Consider the following 18,618-nt stretch of genomic DNA (forward strand, 5'->3'; position numbering starts at 1 on the left):
AGATACTTGGACAAATAAGTAGGGAGGAGTATAAGAGCATTGCTTAGGCATTCAGGGTTGAAATCAGAAAGGCCAAAGTGCAATTGGATTTGCAGCTAGCAAGGGACATGAAGGGTACCAAGACAGGTTTCCACAAGTATGTTGGTAGCAAGAAGAGGATCAGGGAAAGTCTGGGTCCCTCACTGAATGGGGGAGGCAATCGTGTGACAGAGGACGAAGAAAAGGCTGAAGTGCTCAGTGCCTTTTTGTCTCAGTCTTCATAGGCAAGGTCAGCATCTAGACTACTGCACTCGACAGCAGTTTGGGGAGGAGGAGGTGGACAGTGATGAAAGAACAGGTTACGAACTATTTAGAAAAGGTGGACATATACAAGTCCACGTGGCCATGCAGGATGCACCCAAGTGTACTGAAGGAATTGGTTGATTGCAGAGCTATTGGCCATCAGCTTTGAAAACTCAGCAAAACACCATCCTAGCCTGGGCGGTGCAGACCATAGACAACAACCATCAGGTGGTGGACGCCATCCTGGTGGTCTCATTCATGCCCACTGCTTCCCAGCCCCCAGCCCTAGCCCTGCAAATCAGAATGTTTTTGGCAATATTGGGCACGTGTACACATGACGGGGGTTTAGTCCTTCAGGGTTGCATTCTATGGCCCCTAAATTGAAATGGTGAGTTTTTAATGGAAACGGTGGGTTTTATTTTTCTGTCACTGTATACATGCCATTGTCCTGGTGGCTGCAGGTGTCTGATGAAGGCAGAAGCAGAGAGGGGTCCAATCTTTTTTTTTTTCAGTGGAGACTGCCCATCTCTCCCCTGCTGGGGAAGTGAGCTGCCAGTGGGCCAAGTGGCCCTTGAATTGTAGGGCGCCCCAGTTCTTTCCTCTGTGACAGCACCCTCCCCTTCTCCACTGGGGCTGCCTAGGCAGGTTGCTAGTGGGTTGGGTGCTGCCCCAGTCTAGAGGTGCCTGATCCAACTCTTCCCTGAGCTCACCCAGACTTCCAGTGCCCTGTGCATTGTCCCCACCACCTTCTCTGGCGGTCAGTACACCAAGCCACCTTCCAGCCACCTCTCTGTCCTGCCCCAGGGCAAGCCAGCCCATTCCCAGGCAGCACCAAGCATTCTGGCAGCCACAGGTATGTACTGAAGTCAGAAGAAGTAAGGGGCCCAATCCTTTTTTTCTGTGGAGCCTACCCACCTCTCCCACAACCAGCGGGCAAGCTGACAGGTTAATGACTGCAACATTCCCAGTTGCAACGTTGCAAACCAAACTACATCAGGATGTGGTTTAGTTTATGACAGTGCAAACTCATTTGAAACCCCCAAAACTCACGGATGTGTACAGCGTGACTCCATTAAGCCACACTAACAGAAATTTTCATCACGTGTATATGGTAACATTGTTACATGTTCTAGCACCCGTTGAAACCTATTTGAAATATCTGGGTCTATCTTGTAAATTATGTATAGGTATTTGCATACCTCAGAGTGCTAGAATAGCATGGTACCCTTAAAAGAATCTCACAGCCCCCCCAGGATGCCAAAGAATCCTGGTTAGGAATCACAGGCCGAGTGGTTAAAGTACTTTCCCAGAAAGCAAGCAATATAGATTGAAATCTATTTTGGGTGGGGAGGGTCTAGAATAGAGATGGGCAAGAGGTGGCCCATGGGCCAGATGTGGCCCACCAGGCCATTCTATCCAGCCTGTGGAGCCCCTTAAAAAATTAGAAAATTAATTTTTCTCTTCTGCTGGCTTTCTGTCACGTGGCCCTTGATGGCTGGCCAAAACTCAGTAAGCAACGCTTCACCTGAAATAATTGCCCACCCCTGTCCTAGAACTAGGTTTACCATACTCTAAGCAAGTGCCCTAACCAACAGATTATTAGACTGAGGGGCAGCTGGGCCCTTCTCCTTCATTTTGTTTCAGACACTTAGGCACATCCTTGGGCAATCCTATTCTGCAGGTGGCAATAGAATTTAAAATCATAGAATCAGAGGTCATTTAGTTCCACCCCTTGCCTGAGGCAGGATCAATCCTATCCAAACCATCCTATACAATTCATAACCTAAACTCTCAAGCCTGCTCTCCAGTCTGAAAACTACTCTCAACCCTGACACAACAAGGGCATAACACCCTAACTTGTCACAGGTAAAGCAGGGGAACTGCAGCAGCCAGTCTCCTGCTTATATAAACAGTTGCCAGTATATACTCAAGAGATCCCCAGTGGATGGCCAGGCCCTGGCTACAGAGGAAGGCAAAACCCCTCCCAAAATCCATACCAAACTGATTAGTGGGTAAAATTCCTCCCTGACCCCAAATATGGTGATTGTCTGACCCTTAGCAGACAGGCAAGATGATCCAGCCAGGAAATTCTGGCTTTGGTCTCAGCAAGAGCATTGTACACCCCAGTTAAATCCCTAGCCTTGGTTGTAGCCAATACCCAATGCCTCTGAGGAAGGCTTAAAAACTTACTGACATGAAAGGAGGGTGCAGGGAAAGAAAATGAGCAAAGCCCAATTAAGCATACTCATAGTAAAACATAGGTATAGCTATGCCTAGATCTGTATCAAGTGGTAAAAATTGCACTGATGTGGCTACATCAGTGCCTCCTACGCACACGAAGGTGAAGGAGGATTCAGCCCTAAGTGATGTGACAAATTCAGTTCACGAAATCTGGGGCAAAACTGGAATTTGTACCCACATTTTCTAACTCCTACTTCAAAATTTGACCCTGACCCTTCAGAACCTGCAAACAGTATTCATAACAGCAGTACCGTGACCAATGTAGTCATGCATCCTTATCCATGAGAGTATTGGCAACATTTCTAAGGTGCATATTTCTGCATTATCATGTCATGAATAAAGAAAAAAGCTATTGACTCACTAGAAAATATGGACATTAAATTAAATATGCATTATCATGTCTGTTGTAACTGTATCCTTACTATTAAAATAAATATCATAAACCATACTTTAATGATAATTGATTGTTAGAGAGATAATAAAAAAATCCCTTCTTTATGTCCAAGGAAAAGGTGGAAGTTGAAGGATGCCTTTATTGTTAGGGTATATATAGGGAGTATATATAGGGTATATATAGGGTATATATAGGAAGTCTGTTTTGACATTTCACAGCCTTTTATGTCATCCTTGTTTGGGGTTTAACTACGATTCTGTTCTCTCCCAAGAAATATTTAACTACTTTGCTATGCAAGGGGGTTTTGTTCCTGCACTTTACATGCTGAAATTCCCACACAGCTCCACTATCATATATACTTCATGCCAGATGCTCAAAAGTATATATTAGCATCCATGGGCTTACATGGATGGATGTGAGCTGGTGAAGCATTTAAGCCATCCTAAAAAAAGCCTTGATCCTACTTTACTATCATGAGCAACCCTTTGATTCTGTGTGTGCTAGCAGTACTGGGGCCTGTGTGCTCAACGCCCTATTCTCTTCCTCTTCAGAAACTTCCTTTGTTTTCATGTACAGTGTCTTCTTCCTTCTCCTCTTCTGCCCTAGACTGAGGTAGGGTAAGCCTCCCCTACTGGAAAGCATTGGAGATGTAATTCCTACAGTTAGTAGATCTCTTATGATGGCAGAAAATCCATGGGGGCCCTTTTGTTCCTATGCCATACATCTTTTCATTGGCATTTCTCCTATCCAGCCACTCCAACTCCCTGTCAGTGGGAGTGATAGTGTGCCAGGGACCTTCTACCTGGCTGTATCCACCATAATCGCTGCCCCCAAGAAGGGAGGATGACTGATTTCTGGCCAACACAGATGAATATTAGGGCTGAGCGGAATGGCACCGTTTCATTTTGCCTTAAGTTTAGAGGTTTCAACGAAACAGCGTTTTGTATCGAATTTCATTTAGATTCAAAAGAGCTGTTCTGTTGTGCTTCATCAAAACAGTGAGGCTGTTTCAACTCTGTTTTGACAGTTCGCTAGATCTGCCCAGCTGGACTGACTTCCCATCACCAGAGCTAGATCAGGAGGGGGGTGGGGAGTCAGCCTGATCTAGCGCTGGGGTTCTAGCATGGGGGACCCCCCTCCCCCAGCCAGATCTAGTCCGGGAGACGGGAAGTCAGACCAGCTGGACTGACTTCCACCCCCAGCGCTACGGTTGAAATGTTTCAACTTTCGAAACAATTCGACTAGCCACATTTTGTTTCGAAGCTATTTGTTTCATTTCAATTTAGCTATTTCAACCTCGAAATGAGTTGAAACGGTGTCAAAATGAAACAGCCGGCAAAATTTCGCACAGCCCTAATGAATGTGCGTAATTTAAATTCTGGAGAGCAGACAGCTCCTTGTTGTTGTCAGCTGTGAAGCCCAACCCCCAACTCTGCCAGAAATTGCCACGTAAGGGACTTTGAATGGCAAAACCAAGATGTAATTTCAAAGAGCAACTAATCTAATTCCCTGAGCACTTGCAGGGTGTGCTATTCCTAAACCATCCTACACAGATGCCTATTCAGCCTCTTCCTAAAAATCTCCAGTGAAGGAGATGCTACAACTTCCATGGCAAGTTTGTCCCTTTGTCCTAATAGTAGTTCTTAGGAAGTCACTGAGGTACACTGTGGGAAAGGAGGAAGAGACAATGTCACTGTAACCCTGATGGATCTCTTTTGGCAGTGACTACTGTGGCTACAGTGGTGCAAGCAACCAGAGGCCAGGCAATGCAACGAGTGGTGGGACAAGTTGTGGTGGGTTGGGCACAGCCCTTGTTTGTGGCCTGCTACCAATGGCAAAGTGCGCTGAGGCCCAATGTTGAGTGGATTAGACCTCTTGGGTGATTTGAGAGAAGGTTGGAATGTGGAGACCTTGTATGAGGATCCTAAACAGGCTTAGGGAAGAGGTGCTGAGTTGCTCAGATCCAGCAAAATGGTCGCAATTCATGGCATGCCCAGAAACAGAAGTGTGGGCACCTAGAGAACTTTACAGGTTGAAATGCTTGCATCCTAGATGTACATAGCTGTCCAAGGGGCTAGATAGCCTTCTGAGGGTCACATCCTTGGCTTGAAGTCCCTATATCCTATCTATGTCCCATTTGAGGCACTTCAGGGTTTTGAGGATCTGGAATCTCTGTGCTTCTATTCCTCAACAGTAAATTGTGGATAGTAGCGGTTCCCTACCTGAGAGGGTACAAAAATAAATAGATTACTAACTCTGTGGTACTCAAATGCTATGGGAAAAGGAGATACATACATATGGGAGACAGACAGACAGATAGTTATGCTCTTTATTGTTGCAGATGGGATACAGTCAAACACTTGCACAGCATGTGCTACACATGGAAAGCTGTGTTGTATGCTGATGCCAGCCTGATTGCAGAGTTCAAGCCACTGCTCATTCTATTAAAAGAAGTATCAAGGCAGGGGACTCATCAGTCAGAGAGAAACCCACACCCCAGGGAAGGATTATCTCTTCATCTGCATAACTCAGTTCCATTAATGTGTGACCACTCCCCACAGATGTGCTGCTCTGGTTGGAGGGAATTGGAAGGATACAAAGTGCGTGCCTGACTTAATTTGAAAATAAGGAAAGAAGGCTACATTCATTTCTCATGAAATTTTTGTCACTTTAAATAATATGGGGTATCTTTTTCTATCAAAGACATGTCCCCTTTTCAAAATATATCTAAATTGCATGGCCTTTCTGCATTGTTTTCCAGGATATCGGTCAAGTGCTTGCTTGCAGCACTGAAGCTAGCAAGACAAAGAACTCTTATAAGGACTTACACACTGTGGAAGCTGGAGAGGAGATATGTTAAGTATATCACTATGAAAGAAAGCCAATGCAAACTGTTTAGCATTGAAAATATAGTTTAATCAGTAAAACAGACATGGGAAATATTTGAAAAGTAATTCAGACAATAGCTCACCATTTCTTATTAAAACAATTATCCTCATTTAGGCCCTGTTCCATGATTCTTATGTTCTTTAGTACTAGTTAGCAACATAAATAGGTTCACTGAGCCCTCTTCTCCAACATTATTTTTTCCTTTTACCGAGAGCCAGATTTTTTCATTCTTTCTCACGATCAGGAGGTTCCTCACCCATGAATAAATCCATTGATTTCAATGGGTCACATTCTGTTGCCTTAGCTCACTGTGAAGACACTGATGCTATTTGCAGAATAAGGTAACACTGGATGTGAGAAAAAAAGGGGCAGGCTTTATTTCTAAGTAGTGCTGGTGGGAACAGCTCTGCTACTTTTATTCCCACTGGGCGCATCTACATGTGCAGTTAATGGGATTGAATAAAATGTGGGGCAAATAGCTCCACAGTAAGCTACTCCTGGGTGCAGCATGGCCTGAGGTCTGGGGGGCAGCCACAGGCTGGCAGGGAAGCACAAGGGTCAGGCCTGAGTGGTTGGTGGCTGCATCGGGGCAGAGCAGCTGACTGGGCCACGAAGCTCCTGCAATTGCCAAGCCATATGGCTAAGGAATAGGAATGAGTGTGGCCCCCTGCTAGCTGGGCTGATAGTAATTTACTCCCAGGTCAGTGCCTACACATGTGTTGCTGCATAGTAGATAACTTCTCAGTATTTACAAGTACTACCCTGCTATGGAATTTATTAGGTTCCTGTGGCCTAATCGCACTGCACATGTACATGCGAAATGTTTACGGCAGAGCTAATTAGGCAACTGCAAAAAATGTCAAATGTAGATACACCCACTAAGTTGACCCTTATGGCTTGGATTTGTCTTATGGCATCTCTTTGCAACTATTTGGACATATCTACATTTATGCTAGCTTAAATATACTGTGTACTGAATTATTGTGCAGTGCGCAGGAATAGGCTGGCATCTACACGGGCAGGCGTTCAAGTGCATTAACACTGTGTGTGGACTGACTTGGGACTAAAGTTAGTTGTCAGACTAACTAAGTAAGCCCACACAGTGTTACTGCATAGTAAGACCTCGCAGTAACTAACAGGGCATAAATTTGATACCTGCATGACACAGGTATCAAATGTATGCCCAAGTCAGCATAAGTCACGATATTTACTGCCCAGTATTAGCATGCATGTGTAGATGGGTGCCTGCACCGTGCAGTTAATTTGGGTACTTCACAGTAAATGTGAATGTGTAGAAGAAGCTTTTGGGCAGAAATATGATTTTCAATGTGAATGAAGATGGTGGTACCTCAGCTACTGAAATCAATGGGATTACTAGGAGGAACAAGACCTAGCCAAATATATCTTTGCAGGACAGTCCTTTATATAGCATTTTAAATGGTATTTTCCCGAAGATGATGTTGAAATTGATAGAAAATCCCAGTCACCAAATGTTATAAAAGCCTAGCGTGTACCATGCCCAATTTCAGCCAAGGAACAACTATATGCTACATTTTTTCAAGAAAGAAATGTAATCAAGGCAGAATATGTAAGTGAAAGCCTCTATCCTCGGCCTTTACTCATATGAGTTACCCCCTGAAAACCAGAAAGGCTGCATTCATAAAAGCTGGTAGATGGACTTCAGCTTTGTAAAAATCACTGTTGTCAGCAGATTAATTATCTTAAATGCATGAATCAAACTGGTTATTTGATTTCAGTGGTGCATTGGCAGGAAGCATAACAGTTGGCCTTCACTATATCCTCGTCGCATCCATATGACTCTGCCAGCTTGGGACAATTTGAGTATATATCTTCATACTTGCAAGGATTGGCTAAAAATGACATAAAATTTAAGTTAGACATTATTAAGAGAAAAAAAATCTCAAACTATTTTCTTTTATGCAAGTTTCCCTGAATGATTTTATTCTTCCCTATAGTGTTCAAAAAGTCTAATTGCACTCAGAAGTATTATTCAGTCAGTCCACAAGCTGTTGCCACTAGAAGTGAAAGACCCTCCTCCCCCTATTAAATGAAGGCAATTGCAACATGGGAAAGTCAGATTCTGAGGCAAGGATTATTGGAATGACTCAAGACTGCAGTGTTGTCCTTTTATTTCCTATTAGACTCTTCAGTGCAAGGATAAACCAGCCATATTTACCAATCTAATTTATTCTGTTGACAGGATCATTATATTAGATTAGATAGACACTTGGCTAGGATGGTTTAGTCAGGGATGATCCTGCCTTGAACAAGGGGTTGGACTACATGACCTTGTGATGTCCTTTTTAGCCTTACTTCCCTATAATCCTATAACCTACCTGGTCATTCTAAACCATGAAAGGGAGGAAGGTGGCATGGGGGAGTTGGTGTGCTTCTTTTACATTTTTGCCCACCCTTGCACCCTCTCATGTAGAGCAAGGGGCAAAACTCACCCCTGTGGGCAGGGTCACACTGTACATGGCTTGTGGCACATGAAATCCATCACTGATCTTAGGCGACTTTACTGGGGACTGGGTTTGTACTGCCCCTCTACACTTAACTGAAATTTATAGTCTCGGAGTTCAGTGGCTCGTTGTGAATGTAGACCAGTGTTCCCACCTTTTTAGACTCAGGATATCCCTTGGAAAATGTCGTTTCTTAGCTTTCTTGATTATGGAAAAAATAATAGAGTAATTATTTTTTCCTTTACCAAGAGCTAAGACAGATCACAATAGGTCAGAATGTTTTTAACACTACAGATCCCTATTTGAAATCTCTGGGTTTATTGTGTGAATCATAGATTCATAGATGCTAGGGTTGGAAGGGACCTCAACAGATTTCATAGACATAGACATTTCATGGACATTAGGGCTGGAAGGGACCTTGGAAGATCATTGAGTCCAGCCCCCTCCTTGTTACCCCAAGAGGTGCCCTGGTGAACAGAGCATCTCCGATTCCTTGCTGCGTCCCCTGATGAATTCGTAGACAGCCACAAGGTCATCTCTTCTCCTTCTCTTGCAGAGGCTGAAGAGGTCCCAGTCCCTTGGTCTCTCCACATAGGGCTTATCCTGTCAGCCCCTGACCATATGAGTGGCTTCCTGTGGACCCTCTCGAGTCCATCAACATCTTTCTTGAAGCACAGCGTCCAAAACTGGACTCAGTACTCCAACTGTGGTCTGACTAATGCCGCACAGAGGGGAAGTATCACCTCTTTGGATCTATTTGTCATGTCATGTAGATGCTTGCACACCTAACAGTGCAGCATGCTGCAGCACCCTTAACAGGATCTCACAGCACCCTTGGATGCAGCAGCAGTGTGGAGGGGCTTAAGGGAGAACTGGGCAATGGCTGCACTTGATTTCCCTGTTTCTCTCTCTTTCTGCATGTTGAAAGGATGTTATAAAACCTTCACTGCTCCTCAGATACAATTCCTATGGGAGCTCCTAACTTCCTTAGTAGATCTAAACCCACAGTCTTCCCCTTTATGCTTTTGGAAAATACTTTAAGACAATACATTATAAGCACATGTTTTTAAATACACTATATAACCATTAGTTGAGGAGTATAAGCAGCTTTGGTTGCTATTGGAAGTCTGCAAAAATCTACCATGTAGGACAATGGAAAAGAAGTTCATGATGGTTTCTAAGGAAGACAGAAAGCATCGTGAACTTCTTGGATACAATCCTAGGGAAGGGATGCAAACATGCCATTAGTTTCACTGATGCCAGTGAATCTACTTGCAGGAGAGTTTGCCATCATAAGTGAATTTTCCATAGATTGAGAACCAGCCTTTCTATGAACTGAAGGGCTCATATCCATAACGAAGAGATACATAAAGTGTCCATGGAACATGTGAGCTGAATTAATAACTTCATTGCACACTTGTGAGAGGAGATGAAGTGGAAGATGCCTTGCATGCTCATCCCATAGATTTTGCCTTTGTAGTTCACTTTAACATTTTCACAAACTCATACCTCCTTTCTTTGCCCATCGAATGCTCCATTGACTTAAATGGGACTATTCCTGCTATTTGTCTACGACTTAGCACACTGGTCCATCATGTAACTTCTAACATCATGCAAATAAGAAATCACAACGATAAGGATATGAGATCCTACATGTCATGTGCAATGAGCTCACAGCCTGGCCTTTTGCATCTGCTTTTGGAGTTGACAATTTCAAAACACCCTCCATTCATGGGAATTAAACACTGTGCTAGTAAACAGTGACTTTTCCACTTTGAGATGTTGAACTTTCAAAACTTACTGCATAGTCCATTATCACAGGCGTTAGGACAGTCTCCACATGGTGGTCCTGATTGGTAAGGTGTGTTAATAAATGGTTTAACGTTCCCTCTGAAACGGTAAAATTAAACAGAACAAAATATAAAATAACTATTTATTTACACCCGCTCTCTTTCATTTGCATGCACTCTAGCTATATACATCAAGCGTCTCCTCTGAAATATCATAATGTGAGTATCTGAGGTAAGAAAAGGCATGTGTCCACACCTGAGGTTTGCTTTGAATGAACCATTGCCTTTATTGCTGACTGTAGATGACTGACTCTATCTCATGCGTGTACTTTGGTGGTTTCCTGTAAAGAAACCTCAAATATTGGCTTGGAACAACTGCTTCATAGGAAGGTCCGGGGAAAACTGTCCTCTGAGAAAACTTACTCCAAACCTTCATTTATAAGAAGTGAGCTTACTCCTCAGAGCAACTACCCTGTCCGTTATCAAATAAGCAGAATGAGTGTGTGGATTTATACGTAAAGCAAACCTGATGTGAATTTACTGACATGTTAATGGTTTTCTTAGATTTAAAGGTACTGGTTAGAAAAAACATGAGCTGCATGGTTCAGTCAGAGAGAGTTCTGCCTTGAGCAGGGCGTTGGACTAAATCCATACTTCTCAACCATTTTAGAGCCAAATTACCTCTTTATGCACTCAAGGCTTCCCTAGTGAGCTTTGGAGGCACCCCTCAGAAAATGCCAGCTCTTAGGTTTTCACTTGCTTTTTTTTTTTTTTACTGTGAAACTATAATAGAAAGCCCACAGCAGGGCAGAATGTTTTTGATGCTACGGAGTTTGATTTGAAATCTCTGAGTTTATCCTGTGAATTATGTTTGCACATCTATCAGTGCTAACATTGCCTGGCACCCCATAGCACCTTTGAAAGGTGTCAAGGCTGTGGCACCCTAGTCATGAATCAATGGTCTAGATGATTTATCACAGTCCTATGCAATCCTATTTTTTTTATTATTCTATGATTCTACATGTATTTCCACATAATATTGCATAATTGCCCCTCTAACTATAATTTCTCTTAGAAGTCATTATTTAAAAAATCTTGGGTCAAACTGTTACATGAAAGAACTAAGGCAAGCCAGCCATCAATTAAATCCATAGATAATACATACGCAGGGCAGTAGTGACAAACGTAAAAATACTTGAATTCACTCTGAGGACAGAAAGCTACTGCACATCCAATCTGGTAAGACTTATACCAAACCACCTGGATATAAAGAAACAAGTGGATGATTAAATGCAATAGGGGCTTATAATGATAAAAAAACACATATTTTTAAAAGGTTTAATAGGAAGCCAAGTAATGGCCATGGATTTTTTATTATTATGAAACATAGGAAAATGTGTTACAACAAGCAGGAAAGCAGCCAGAAAAATGATATGCTATTATACATCCCATTTTGCAGAGGTAACAGAAATGAATCTCAAAAAGCAAAACAGATTCTATATCGGGGCAGGCAATTATTTCCGGCAGAGGGTCGCTTACTGAGTTTTGACAAGCCATCAAGGGCCACGTGACAGGCAGCCGGGGCAGATAAATATTTACTTTCTAAATTTTTTAAGGCCAGATAAAATGACCTGGAGAGCCTCATCCAGGCCATGGGCTGCATTTTGCTCTTCCCTGTTCTATATCATGTGGATATTTTAAATCAACCCTGGATTTTTTTTCCAAAAATGTACTCCAGTTTGAATGCAAAGCTGTTGAAAAAGATACAAGAATCACAAATTAAAATGTTATCTCCTGTGAAGATGGTCAGAATAAATGTTCAAAATGGTCCATGTGTCCCATGAAATACTAATTCGGAAGCCAGCTTATAGAACTTGCTCTCTCCCAGTGTTTGTAAGACTCCCATTTGCATAATACTTGACCTCTGAAGCACTAAAAAGGGAAATAACAACGTTTCTTTCTCACTTTGTTCCTTCCTATGCTATATAACTGTTAACTCTGAGATACTGGAAGTTATGTTGAGCAAGTGTGGCATGATATTTGACCTTTCTTAGATATTTTAATGCCGCTATTTTGAATGTTTTCATCTTTAGATCTCTGTTCTGGAATGCTGCTCCTCTCTCCTCAGTGTTTATTCCTTTTAAAGAAAAAGTGGTCGGTATTTCCCTTAAATCTAATAGTTATTTAAAGACAGGTACAAGTTGTTCTTATAGGTACCTAAATGAGACATGCACAGAATCTGAGCATTTAAGTAACAGAAAACAAAACTGTAGGTACCTTCATTTGGGCCTGAACATTTCCCCGAGTGCTTAGACTTCTGAGCATGCTCAGGAGTGGTCCAGGCCCAACTTCTGTATAAGCTCTGCCGTGATCCAAAGAGGTGACTGAAGTCTGGCAACTTCCCTAATCTTTTAGGTGTCCAGAGACCAGGTCTAATGCACAAGTAGCTCTACCTGCACAGAACTCACGAGGACTCCCTTGCTCTAATGGGAATGCTCTAACTACTAGGCATAAGAATCATAGGATCCTATGGTACAATGAAAGCACACCTGGAAGGCACCTCACATGGTCATCTAGCCCTGCCCTTCCTCAAGGCAGGATCCATCCTAGCCAATTATCTGTCCAATCTAATCTTGAAAACTTCCAAGGATAGAGAGTCCACAGTTGCTCCAGGTAGCCTGTACCAATGCTTAACCGCCCTCATAATCTCCAAACAAAATTTCCCTTGTTGAACCTTGAGGCCATTGCTCCTAGTCCTGTATCCTATTTCCATAGAGAAAAGTTCATCTCTATCCTCTCTGTAATTGCCTTTTGCAGGCGATTATCAAATTCCACTTCAGTCTTCTTCTTGTCTCTAGACTAAGTAACTCTAATTTTTTCAGCTTCTCCTCATAAATCTTGTCTCCCAGGTCTCTAATTATTTTTGGTTCTCTACACTGGACTCTTTCCAAACTGCCTATGTCCTTTTTGAAGTGTGAGGCCCAAAACTAGACACAGTACACCAGCTAAAGGTTCACCAGAGCTGAATAGAGAGGAAGAATCATTTCCCTTGATTTGCAAATCTTTCTGGTTCTTCTCTATGGCTTTATGATGCTTGTATTCTTATATGCCCTGTTGCTCAATTTCCAACTCTTCTACAGCTTAGTGGTTAGGGAAGTATTTGAAGATGTGGGAAAGACGGGTAAGGATTCTCTCAGGTTAAACAAGGTTTAGTACCCAGATTTCCTATCTCCTTGACCAGTGCTTTAACTCTTAGGTTATTGTGAAAAAATGTGGGCACAATTATCATATTTGTTTGAGAAAGAACATCTGTGGACGTTATGTACTGAACTTGTTCCTGCTGCCAGGGTATGTCAGATACCTCCCCTCTGAGTGATCTGGACTTTGAGATGACAGGAGTGACTAATATACAGCGTGGAGTCAAGCACCTAAGCTCCAGGGATTGACAAGAATTCAGATATGTCTCTATGCCTAAGTTTTCTAAGGTGCTTAATTTTTAGATGTTGTAGCACCTAAGTAGAAGAATCAATGACAATGATGAGCTCAAGCCCTTAGTGACATTTTTAGTGGCCCCGTAGGCCAGACAGAATGGCCTGGCAGGTCACATCTGGCCCACGGGTCATATTTTGCCCACCGCTGCCTTAGTGACATTGTACAGCTGTATCAGTAAAGATCAGGGTGTAATAAGTTGTATGTCTCTTACCTGAGTATAATGGCCAATCACTGCTCCTGGTCTTGTTGGCCCACTGCCATACTTAAAGTCTTTATTTTCATTATACCAGGCCTGAATGACATCTGACCATGCATTTGGGGCAGTTGACATGTAGAGATTTTCGCCACAGACTGTAACTGAAAATGAAGGGGAAACCATTTAAAAACCCTGGAGAAAATGGCTTGTGAAAATGCAAGGAACATGGTTTTGACAAGAACCTCTGTTCAGAGAGACCAGCCCCACAACATAGATATGCTCCATGACATTGTATCCTGGATCACTGTCCATTCTGTTTGGAAGAGTTTTATAGTCACCCCAGGAAATCTGGTTCTTCCATAAACTGAACCCAGATTTCAGGTATGTGTTCATTCACCCTGGTCTTCCTTATGAAAAATATGAGAAATATAGGTCTTCTTGCAGAGATTCTTTGATCGGGACTAATTTCTGTGAAAGTGAAAAAGGCCTAACTTTCCCCTCTAGTATTTTTTAATATTACATTATACATTTTACATTCACATTATACATTTTAATATTACAATATTAATATTAATATTTTTTAATATGCCGGTTGGGGAGGAGGGCAAAGAAGGGGGTGGGGGAGAAATGGAAGTAGGAGTAAAGACTTTTAAAACATTTCTTTCCCCATTTTTTTCCCCAAAAGTTGAAAAATTTGGACCAGCTTTATTATAGAAAAAAATTTAAAAATATTCCATGAACATGTCTTTGTAGTTGTTTGTGATTGTTTAATGCTGAAGTTCTATTTGATTAAAAGAAGCCTAACTAAATATTGTGAAGTCTTACAACACAATATATGAGTCCATTATACTCCAGCAGTCTAGTCTGTTCTTTCAGTAAGATACTATTACCCACTAAATATGGAAGGGGTTATGCTGTTTGAAAATTGTTCATGTCAGTACCTGAACAATTCATTATTTATTTATATAAATACTTGTACTTACCAGTTGTTCTATTACTTTGAGGACTATGAGCTAAAGTACACAGATCTGCCCAATGCTTAGCATTTGCTCGCGCTGCATCACTCCATTCCTTAATGAAATGAAAAATATTAGCCGTTCAGTTGCTTACTACTAGAAATATATAGTGAAGAATATACAGCACAATCTACACTTGGAAACCACGCATCCAGACTTTAAAAAAGCCTCTTGAAAGCTCTTGCATTTAAAGTAAGTACAGTCAGTCAAAAAGCCTGAGGCTGAGTCAATTCAATCTTCACAGGTAAGTCTAAATTGCATAGATTGAACTGACAAGCAGAGGGTCTGGGACAGAAGTTCAATAAAAATATTTAACCTAAATTAGTTATATCTGATACTACATCTTCAACCAGTTTGGGCTATTCTGAAAGTGATTTATGTATAGTGAACTTCTGTTGTGTTACAGATTTGAGCTGATTTCTGATCACTTATATCTTTTTATGTGTAACTTCTGTCCCTGGCCTTAGAGGGTTCCTTTCATTTGAAATGATTCTCAATGAGAATTCTCTATGACAGGGAAATAGTAGGACATTGTAGGTCTGCCTACAGACAGGGTCTGTTTTTTTTTTACAAATTGCACTGCAAAATGTATCTTACCATCCTCAGCATGTTGCTAGCAGTGGGGGTCACTTGTGTCCGGAGGGTGTTGTGTTTGACCACAATCACGTTTTGCTGATCTATCTTGTCAGTTGCCAGATCATTATAACCTTTCGCAGGTTCCTAAATTGAAAGAAATCATTCCTCTTATTATTCTTATTGTTATTCTTATTGTTGTTGTTATTACTGTTGTTGTTGTTATTGTTTATGTTATTGTTTGATGGTAGGATTCTGAAATATTTTATATGGGAACTTAGGAAACGATCCTTATATGTGTGGCTTTATAAACATAATTTATGAAAGGTCAGACTTATTTTTATGAGACTCTGTCTGCATATGTTTCTGTATATTATTAATGTCACTGTTGCTATTGTTGCTTATAGCCATTAGGGACTTATTCCACCAGATCTTGGAAAGACTACTACACTGAATTTATTTTCCTTGCAATCGTTACTGCTATTGTTATCAACGTACTTTAGCATCCCACTCACGGACAAGCATCTCTTTGCACCAGGATATTCACAAACACAAAACAAAAGCTAGTGCTGTGTGCTGAATGCCACTTTTAAGCCTCTGTTTAGAAAACTTTATTGAATTTTTTACGCTTTTTGGAAATTCTTGCTCTGAATTATGAATAACTTCTTTCACTTCTCTGAAAATAAAGGCAAAAAAAAAAGGGGAGGGGTAGGCATGTTGGAGGTAAAGTCAAAACATTTTTCAATATAATTCCTTGTTTGCACACATTCTGCTCATCTAAGACAGTTGTTATCACACTTTTTGCACTTGAGGTACTCCTCACTGGATTCGAATCACACCTCCATAACATTTCTGAATTGAGTGGCACCCCATTTCAAAAGTGAATGTATACACCACAGTGCTTACTTCCTGTGTAGATGAAATGACAGGCATATGTGCGTGACACTTTAAAGCTGGATAAATGATTTTGCACTGCTTTAATGATCTTTTCATGTGGTTGCACATGTTGGTGGCATATTGTGCAGTAATTCCGACTGCTGTAGCAAATTTGGCGGCCTATTGTGCCTTAAATGACATGTCAGGAAATACTAATTTGCATGGGTTTATTATTTAATTTCCCTGCTTTGCTTAAAAACTCAGAAGAGTTTTCATTTGCTGCCCTACAGCCAGCGAAGCACCGGGCTCCATGCAGCTCAGGGGCTTTGCAGGAAGCCTATGCAGACTGCCTGGCAGCAGCCCAGGAAGGCAGGTTCTGCCCAAGAAAAAAAAGTTGCGATTTTTTTCCCCCCCCGAAGCCTGCCTACCTGCCTGACCTGTGTGGGGGCCCAGTACTTCTTCCCTTGGCTGCGGTGCCCCACAGACCACCTGAGCTGGGTGCCTGTGGGTGGGTGCCACCTGGGTGGGAGGCTACCACTGCCACGGAGGGAAGCACCAGCCCCACCCCCCGAATAGCCCAGGGACCGCTCAGCCTGCCAGCAGCTCGCCTTCCTCTCCCCACCACCAGAGAAGCAGGTAAGCACACGGGTATGAGGACAACATAGTTGACTTGGCCCTAAATTAAAGTGGTGTTTTTAAAAGCCCACCGCTTCAATATAGGGCCCCCGTTTCATCTACACATGCCCTTGGTCACCTCTCTGTAGATAGGTATTAATGGAATTTTGTGTTCATTGGTTTTGGTGGTTATTGTCAAGAGGGAAGATGTTGTAATAGAAGTTATACTTCAGAGATAGTCCCTTACCTAGGAGACTACAGGAATTGGGAATTAGGAAACCTTAGTTAGTTGGAGAGAGACAAAGGGTCTGCAGTGGTTGACTACTGATTCTCAAAAAAAAGGTTATTGTATACTCCTTCTCATTCATTGTATGCCTGCATTTATTGAACCTGGTGATCACTACACCTCCTACATCACCTGTATAAATTCCTTGCAGTTTTAAGGAAGTCAATAGGGAGGAAATGCAGCGACATCCTACATAATGTAAGTACAGTCTAGTTTCTCTGTTTAAAATAAATGAGTTATTTATATTGATTTTATTGGTCTTGTGTGTAGTGATGATCAGGTTCATTATTCACAGACATACAGGAACAATTTTTTTTTTATTGTGGAGCAGTAAGTGAGCCTCTGCAGTCTCCTTTTTCTCATTTATTTCCTGTAAGTAATTCATCATCTCCCGTCTCTTGTCAGCTAGGAATTACCTCTAAATTGTAGCTTTTATGACTACATTAGGAAGCTCTAGTGAGAAAGCATGATAATATAGGAAGTGTCTTAATAGACCAGACTCAAGGTCTACCTAGTCCAGGATCCACTTTCTACCAGTGACTGGCAACAGCTGCTTCACAAGACTTATCCTGACACCCTGATATTTAATCTCCCTGCAAAATTTGTGGTTGTTGAATCCAACAATATTGAAAATTCTTGATAAATCAAGAAAAAGCTGGTTTACCACCTAGTTCTTGCTGTGCTTAAGATTCATACTTTCAAAATAGTTCCTTAGCAAACAGCTTTAAATAAATCCAATATATTTTTGCAATAACCATTTAATTATAGGAGCCATATTTTTAAGCCAGCTGCAGCCATCCCTCCCTCCTTCTTTCTTCCTGAAAATAAAACCTTGGCTATGTAAGTAAATTTTACTAAATAGTATTATATTATTGGCATAATTAAATGACATGTCAGGAAATACTAATTTGCATGGATTTATTATTTAATTTCCCTGCTTTTCTTAAAAATAGATATATATTCTGGATGTACCAATATTTACATTCCAGGTAGGACTGGTAGTCAAGTTGATTTTTTTTTAAAAGTAGGGTTTTGTTCCAGTTGGACTGAAAAAAATGTACATAGTTGGGTGTTTTAGCTGATTAAGTCTTTTGAAAGATATAACTTGGGTATTTAAAGACATGCTTTGTTTTTATTTTGAACTTTTTAAGGGTTATTATTTAGAAAAAAATTATATTAGAGAAAATTTGAAAATTAGAAGTCTTTTTGAAAGGAAAAATTGAAATATTTCATTTTTATTTTTTAGCTTGCAGTGTTTTATCATGATTATTATTATGTGTAAACAATTTTAGAATTGACATGAATTATGAAAATGTTTCACTTTCACTAAATCTGTATTTTTATCCGCCTCCCAAAATATTGATGTGAACAATTGCATCCAGCTGTAGTCAGAAACTTTATTTTTCATAGTTTCATAGTTTCATAGTTTCTAGGGTCGGAAGGGACCTGAGCAGATCATCTAGTCCGACCCCTGCCATGGCAGGA

General features: G+C 41.3%; 1 protein-coding gene across 1 annotated transcript in view; it reads right to left on the minus strand.

The window, feature by feature from the left end:
- Positions 1–7,074: 7,074 nt before the first annotated feature.
- Positions 7,075–18,618, minus strand: part of LOC109311495 (serotriflin-like) — a 19,615-nt gene continuing 8,071 nt past the window's right edge. The window contains exons 3-8 of the mRNA XM_019537154.1: positions 15,381–15,503; positions 14,751–14,838; positions 13,783–13,928; positions 11,245–11,339; positions 10,091–10,179; positions 7,075–7,677 (exon numbers count right to left, since the gene is read on the minus strand). Coding sequence (XP_019392699.1) covers positions 7,550–7,677; positions 10,091–10,179; positions 11,245–11,339; positions 13,783–13,928; positions 14,751–14,838; positions 15,381–15,503 — 669 coding nt within the window. The 3' untranslated portion in view covers positions 7,075–7,549. The remainder of the gene's footprint in view (positions 7,678–10,090; positions 10,180–11,244; positions 11,340–13,782; positions 13,929–14,750; positions 14,839–15,380; positions 15,504–18,618) is intronic.

This window comes from Crocodylus porosus, unplaced genomic scaffold, assembly GCF_001723895.1.
Source record: "Crocodylus porosus isolate Cpor-Errol unplaced genomic scaffold, CroPor_comp1, whole genome shotgun sequence".
NCBI classification, from domain to species: Eukaryota; Metazoa; Chordata; order Crocodylia; family Crocodylidae; genus Crocodylus; species Crocodylus porosus.